Source organism: Labeo rohita, chromosome 5 (assembly GCF_022985175.1).
Source record: "Labeo rohita strain BAU-BD-2019 chromosome 5, IGBB_LRoh.1.0, whole genome shotgun sequence".
NCBI lineage: Eukaryota > Metazoa > Chordata > Actinopteri > Cypriniformes > Cyprinidae > Labeo > Labeo rohita.
Window position 1 is genome coordinate 5,141,190 of NC_066873.1, and position 7,236 is coordinate 5,148,425.

A 7,236-nucleotide genomic window follows, 5' to 3' on the forward strand; every position below is an offset into this window, starting at 1 on the left:
TGGAACGACATGAGGGTGATGAAAAATGATGTATATATATATATTTTTTTCTTGCTTTTGGATTAATTAACCCCTTTAGGTAAGAACAACAAGTACAATTTGAGGCAATCTTGCACCTAAAAATAAAGCAAAGCCCATGCCAATCTATGTTTTTTATTGTTTGCACATTTTTGTGACTGAACACATATGCCATTGGACGAAATCTAAAAAAACATATGCACATAAATCAACCTATAGAAAAAAAAAAAAATCTTGAAGAGGGAGTGTAAACTTCAATGTGGTGTTTAACACCATTCAAATAAAATGAAGGATTATTTCAACTATATTTCAGAGGGGGGGAATAAAAATAAAAAATAGTTTTCTTATTTACCCACACTGACTATTTACCCACATCATCCATTCAGTTAGCACCTATAAATCCAGTTCAGCCAGAAAGAATATGTTTGACAAATGAAGAGTAATTGATGCAGCCGTTGGCATCCTCTTGCCCAGCCATCAGTCGATCCACCTCATCCTCTGTCATCCGCTCGCCCAGCGTGGCCAGAACGTGCCGTAGCTCGGCCCCCATGATGGTGCCATTGCCCTCCTTGTCAAAAACTCTTAGTCCTTCCACGAAATCCTCAAAGTTGCCCTGATCCTTTGAGCGGGAGATATGCTGCAGCATTGGTAAGAAGGTCTCAAAGTCCACCAGCTTAGAGTTCATTTCCTCCGGTCTGGGTTTCCCCAGGACCTTCAGCACTTCAGCGTTGGTTGGGTTTCGGCCCAAAGCTCGCATTACGTCCCCGCACTGGGCATACGTAATCTTCATTTCTCCTTTTGGCGTGCGGTCAAACAGTTGAAATGCCTCTTTGAACTCTTCGATCTGCTCAGGGGTGAACTCCAGCTTGATGGCCTTGGGATCAAATGGGGGTTCTTTTGGGGCTTCTGGTTCGGGCGGTGGAGCTGGTTTGGGGGCTGCTGGGGCCGGAGCGGCCTCCTTCTTGGGTTCAGGCTTCTTGGGTTCAGGCTTCTTGGACTCGACTTTCTTGGGAGCCATGGTGATGATGTGAAGAGCCTCCTTGGATGAGCAGGGAAGTCAGAAATCTGCAGACTGGATGGGAGGGAGCTGCTCAGGGCAGATTGTCTGTTAAAGCTTTTATATCATTTGACCCCAGGGAGGAGAGATTGGCCCGACAAGCAGGTCTTATAACACACTATAAAAGGAAGAAATCCAAAATAGACCTGGGCGGCAGTGGCGTCAACAATGAGCTATTGTTCCCAGCTGCCACTGATAGTGACAGAGAGACTCCTATCAAAGCCCTACCCGGTGCTCTGGGTACACAGTACACAGACTGAACAACTCATTCATAAGCAATGCTTGTCTTAACAACAAACCATTCAAGTGCTTTCAGTAATAACCTTGCATTTCTGAAACCTGGGAAACGTATTGGAATATTTTCACTCATTTATATCTTGTTAGTTAAATGTTAATACAGGCTCTTTTTTTTTTCATTCATTATTTATACCTACTACTAAGCAAACCATTCTTCACTTTAAATTTAAACTTTACTCAATAATTGCAACCATATGGTTACCTGCGTCTTGTTTAACATGAGGATCAGTTCTAGGCTAAATATAACCACAGTTAATGTTGTTTTCTTGAGGAGGTGTGTGACAGCTGGACTTTCACAACAAAGCTATTTCAGACCTGAGGCATAAGGAGGCTCCCAACAATGTGTTTGGTTTGGCTATCTTGAGTTTATACAAACAGAAAATGCCTTAAGTAGGAACTAACTCAGAAAGAAATGCTGAATATTGACAGGTGTGTCTCACCTGTCATTCCTCTTAGTCAAATGTGACAAGTCACATAGCACTTTTCACAACACACATTGTTTCAAAGCAGCTTTACAGAAATTCATGATGTTATTGTTTATAATATCTTAATATATTCATGCTTTATAGTTGCATTTAGCAGATTAGAGCTGGATGATAACATAGTAACAGCTTGCAACAATATAAACCATTAAGCTATAAGAGATTTGCTATGCAATATGTACTGTTTTATGTGAGTATACTGTATGTATGTGGATCCAGCTGATGTACTCATTAATCAAACTTTACATAAACAATAATATGGCTACAATCTGCGACAATATAAATGCTATACAGTGTATGTTGCCCTATGTGTGTATACTGTATGTATGTGCATAAACTTGGACATACTACAATATATATTAAACTGTGTGAAAATATAGATTATATTTTGCAACAATACAAACAGTATACTGTATGCAGATAATGTTGGATATACAGTACTATACATCAGTATTATACATCAGAGCTTTGTGATAATATAGTTCACATTTTTGCCAATGGTAACACTTTAGTTTAGGGAACAATTCTTACTATTACCTAGATACTTGTTAGTACTTATGAAGCACATAGTAATGCCTTATTCTGCATGATTATATTTTAGAGCTCTTAATCCTACTTATCAAATACCTTACTAACTGTTAATAGGCAGCAAATTTGGAGTTTATTGAGGCAAAAGTTGCAATTAACAGTTAGTGAATAGTAATAAATTGGGCCCCAAAGTATAGTATGATTATTACAATTTAAACAATCACACATCTGAAATTTGCAAGTAGTATATATTAATTTGTGTGAGTGTACTTAATGTACACAACAATGTTGGACTAACATATATCAAAATTTGTATAAACAGTATAAAGAGTTTGGTAATAATATAGTTCATGACATGATCGACCCCCCGATTTCTATAATTATATAGAAATTTTACAACTTTCCACTTCCATCGGCAATTTTATGGCATCGTGCTCACACAAACTTGCCCTGTTTAATAAACCTGTCCCATTGTGATTATCAGTTTGTGTATAGAGAATGTGAAGCTGCTGCGTTGATTTCTGGGAAACTGCTTTGTTTATCCGCCATACTAGGAGGATCGCGCTGCCTTTCTGCTATTGAGTTTAGGGCAGTGTTTTAATTTTCTGTCATGAGATTGTGAAAAATGTAACCATTGTATGTCATCCATGCTGCGTCGAGAATTGCAATAGTAACTCAGATTGTCATTCTGAGAGAAAACTGGACAATGCAATATGTTTGGTATTGTTTGGTGTAATAATTAACATCACCTTTGTGAGTATGACTCTCAGTCGGCTTGTGAATGAGCAGAACTTGGACTTTCTAAAATGCTGAACATGAATAATGCTTAGTGTGGCTTAATGTAAGTTACCAAGACAGTGATAAAGACAAAATTGTAAGGCATACTATGTGGAGATACGCATATAAGCTCAAAATGTGAAAGAAACGCGTTTGATTGAGCGACTGAGGTGCTGTGTTGCTGGATGTAAAAACCTACAGCAGAAGTGAGTATACGTTTTTTTTTTTTTTTTATGAATCTCTGCAATCCCCTTTCCTAATAACGTGCTAGTTAGCAAGGTTTGTGGCTAAACAGGCTAAATGCGGCTAAAGTAAACAATCTCTCCGCGTAACTCCACAGAGAGAAGAGAGGGGTGGGGCAAGCAGAGCTCGTTTGCATTTAAAGGAACAGTCTCTCAGAATGGAAAGACTTTTGCAGTGTTCATTTTGACAAGGTAAAAAGGGTGTTTTTTTTTACACAACCATTGAGAATTTTTAACCAAACTATATTAGCATCAACTATATTAGCTATATTAGTTATAGACTTTTCATTAAGACCCTAAAGAATCATATCAACTTTGTTTAAAAAAGCACATTCTGTACACAACTTACTAATAAAGCATACTATTTGTAGCATATGTGCTACAAAGCTGTTCACAAGTTCCCAGGGTTTTTATTTTGATTGTCATTTGGCATTGAAATAAATACATACATAAATAAATAAATAAAGTGTGTTCATGTCGGTCTGCTGAATATGACCCACAATCTCTGATTCTCTTCCATGGCCATGGAAAAATTAATGTTTACAATGACAGTAATTTATACTTCCTAACTGAAATGCTTCCAACAAAGAAATGGATGGACTTCTGTCAGCCTGTTGAACACGCACTTTTATTTGGATATTCTTCCAATATGACGGATGAAGCAGCAGCGAGCGTCCAGCGGGCAACATTGTTTTCACGGTAACACAGATCAGTGTTGTAAACCAAATTTTATCAAATTTGAGTCAAAAAATCAAATTATTATGCAAAGCGATAAAACAGCTTCTCTTCCCTGCAAACAATAAAATGAAGAATGTGAGTATTTCACTAAAAGGCAAAAACAAAACAAAAGATAACCAGGTATCCCTATTCATTTAAGCATTTGTAGTAGAGGGCGATCCTCCCAAAATGGCAGCGGTGTCCCAGCATGTAATGCGGAGTGACGTAGCTTCACATTCTCGATTTTACCCACCAGTGTTACACTGGTAGAACAAATGCAAATAAAACAAAGACACTTCTTTCATGGAAAGAACATTGTAAAATGAATCTGATGATGAGAACCACTGTGTTAAATCAGCTCAACTCCAGTAGTCATTCACACACAAGTCTCGTTTGTGCTTAAATCAGATCAGATCATGCTGCTTTCCTTCCTCTGAGCAAACACCTCAAGTAATCAAATATTTTTCAATATAAAACCATGATGGAGTGCAGAGGGCAGATGGATGTCTCGTATGCATGGAGTCATTGCTACAGATGTTTTTGTATTCCTCAAAGGCGCATTTCATTCAAAGCTTATGGATGAATGTGACATCAACATACGACATGACAGTGTGAAAATCCTTTTAGTGCATTTTCCTAAGAAATATGAGCATATTTAGAAAGGTGGAGTATCACATATAAATGCCATATGTTTAATCGTATACATTATCACAAAACCAGATTAAAAAAGATTGCCTGAAAGAACAGCACTGCATATTAATATATATAGTCCGCCCATTTACTTACCCTCATGATGTTTCAAACCAGTATGCTGATATTATTTCCAAGGAGATTTTTTGAAGAACCTTCACACATTCCCCCCAAAGTACTCCATAAACAAAGTGACACAAAGCAGCATTAAAGTAGTCATGCATATGACTCATGCACCTTTCTTCTGTCATTGCATGGAAAAGAGCTGCTTTCTTTTATGTTAATAAAATGTAATAGCATCATTCGGGATGCAGGGACATGAGGACATGAGTGTAAATAATGAGGGACTTTTCCTGTTTGGATGCAATCTTCTTGTAGGAGCTTCTGGCACCTGATGATCTGTACCTGCCAGTCCAGCTTGCTCTGTTCTTCTCAACAAAGTCACCTCTAATATCAGATAATGCCTGCACAGTTTTGCTTTCATCAAAATGCTAAACCGCATTCAGATTTACAAGAACGACAACAGCGAGAGTGCTGATAGTGGCCAAATGCGCGTTATGTAACAGGGCAGACTTTCCCCCTGTGCTCTTCAACTTAAAGGCTTCATAAATATTTATTTGCTGATGAGGGAACTGCACTTCTTTGTTCACATGGAAATGATTCAGTGTGCCTCTAGAATGAGATGACAAAGCTTGATAGAAATGCATTGAGAGCCGCCGAGTGTCCTTCTGAATCTTCTCTTCATTGGGCGGAAGGTTAATCAATGTGCAGTGGAGCACGTCTACTGTAGAGCGCAATGAAAGGGAAAATGTGCTGTGAGGAGGAAATCATTCTAATCAACGTACACTGCGCCTCAAAGATCTGCTGGACGCAAAGATCAGGATTGCATGCCTACCGTTTTATTTGGAAAGACTTTTGTTGCATGCTACATCTAAGCTGTGAATATAATCTCGCCTGATAACAGGTGAATGTAAAGAACCTCTCGAACTGCACAAAATCTTTTGTGTTTAACCTGCTTCGTAACACATAGTGTATGAAACAACTTTTTGTACTGCTCATCTGTGAATACTTTCCACAGAATGTGAAATGTGCATATATTGGCTGTTTCACAACATGCACAATTGCATTTAGTCAGAAGTGATCATCTTTTTTTTTTTTTTTTTTTTTTTTTTTAACAATGTAGGTTAAAACTTAAGTTTACATAAGTTAATAAACTTAATGTGATTTATATTTGTTAATCATACATCAATGGAACTAAAGGGAAACTCAAAATAACCAGGTTTATTAATCATCAATAAACCCAGTTTCTTTCAAGTTTTAACTAGTTAAATACTGCTTGTTCAACAGCTAGCCAAAGTTTGATTACATCCATACTTTTTAACTGAATTAATTTATATGTCAAAAGATTTATGCTGACTCTAAGCAATTTGAATAACTGTATAAAAAAATAGTATGTAACTAAAATTGAATAGCGCATAATAAATTTATTTTAACCAGTATATATATATATACATACATAGATGCTAAAACTTTAGACGTAGTTCAACTTTTAAAACATACAAATCACTACATATGTTTAGCTAAAAAACGTAAAATATGTGTGGATCTTTTATATCATTAAGATATTCGTATCAATGCCTTTTTATCTTTTTATCAACAAGCAATTTAGATTTTTAGCCCACTTAACCTACCGCCAAACCTAAATAGCAAATATGCATTTTTTATTTTATTAATAAGCCATTTAGATTTTTAGCCCCTTAACCTACCCCCAAACCTAAACCTACTCATTTTATAGTGATTGTAAAAGGATATAAAATGCAACTGACCAAAATAAAATATGCAGGGAAATTACCATTTTAGTAACAATATATTATACAAATATATTTTATAGTCGCTAATCCCACTCCTACCTCTAAACCCAACCATAACTCTCTCTGTACAGTAATAAAGAAAAACATGACAGACAAACGGGCAATATCATGTAATATCAAATATCATGAATTGCAGCTGCAGTCCTCTCTGGCAGAACAGAGAGGGTTTGTGTGAGATGCAGAGCAGAATTTAAGTTCCTTCTCTGTCGGTCACTATGAGTTAGGTCGTGACGACATTAGGGGTAAATCCCCCCCCTAATGTCGTCACGACATAATGTCTCCGTTCCCTCCATCAGGGAACGAGGGTTACGTACGTAACCAAGATGTTGTTAATCGCACAAAAAATTTTCCAGATTATTTTTTTCTTTATCCACTCTGTGAAGGCGCGCATGCATCATTTAAAACGTCTCGGGTTACGTATGTAACCTTGGTTCCCTGAGAAGGGAACAAGACACTGCGTCCTCTAGGGGGCGCTATGGGGAACGCCATCTCCGTGACCCGTGTCTGAAGCCTACATACAAAAACATCAACAAAGTTGGCCGGCGACAGCCTATGAC

The 7,236-nt window shown here is 37.4% G+C and overlaps 1 protein-coding gene across 1 annotated transcript; it reads right to left on the reverse strand.

The window, feature by feature from the left end:
• Nucleotides 1-237: 237 nt before the first annotated feature.
• On the reverse strand, nucleotides 238-1,112 carry LOC127165583 (myosin light chain 4-like). Its single transcript, XM_051110340.1, has one exon. It carries the CDS (start codon nucleotides 1,034-1,036, stop codon nucleotides 425-427), a length of 612 nt encoding a protein of 203 aa, XP_050966297.1. The 5' UTR covers nucleotides 1,037-1,112; the 3' UTR covers nucleotides 238-424.
• Between the last annotated feature and the right edge of the window lie 6,124 nt (nucleotides 1,113-7,236).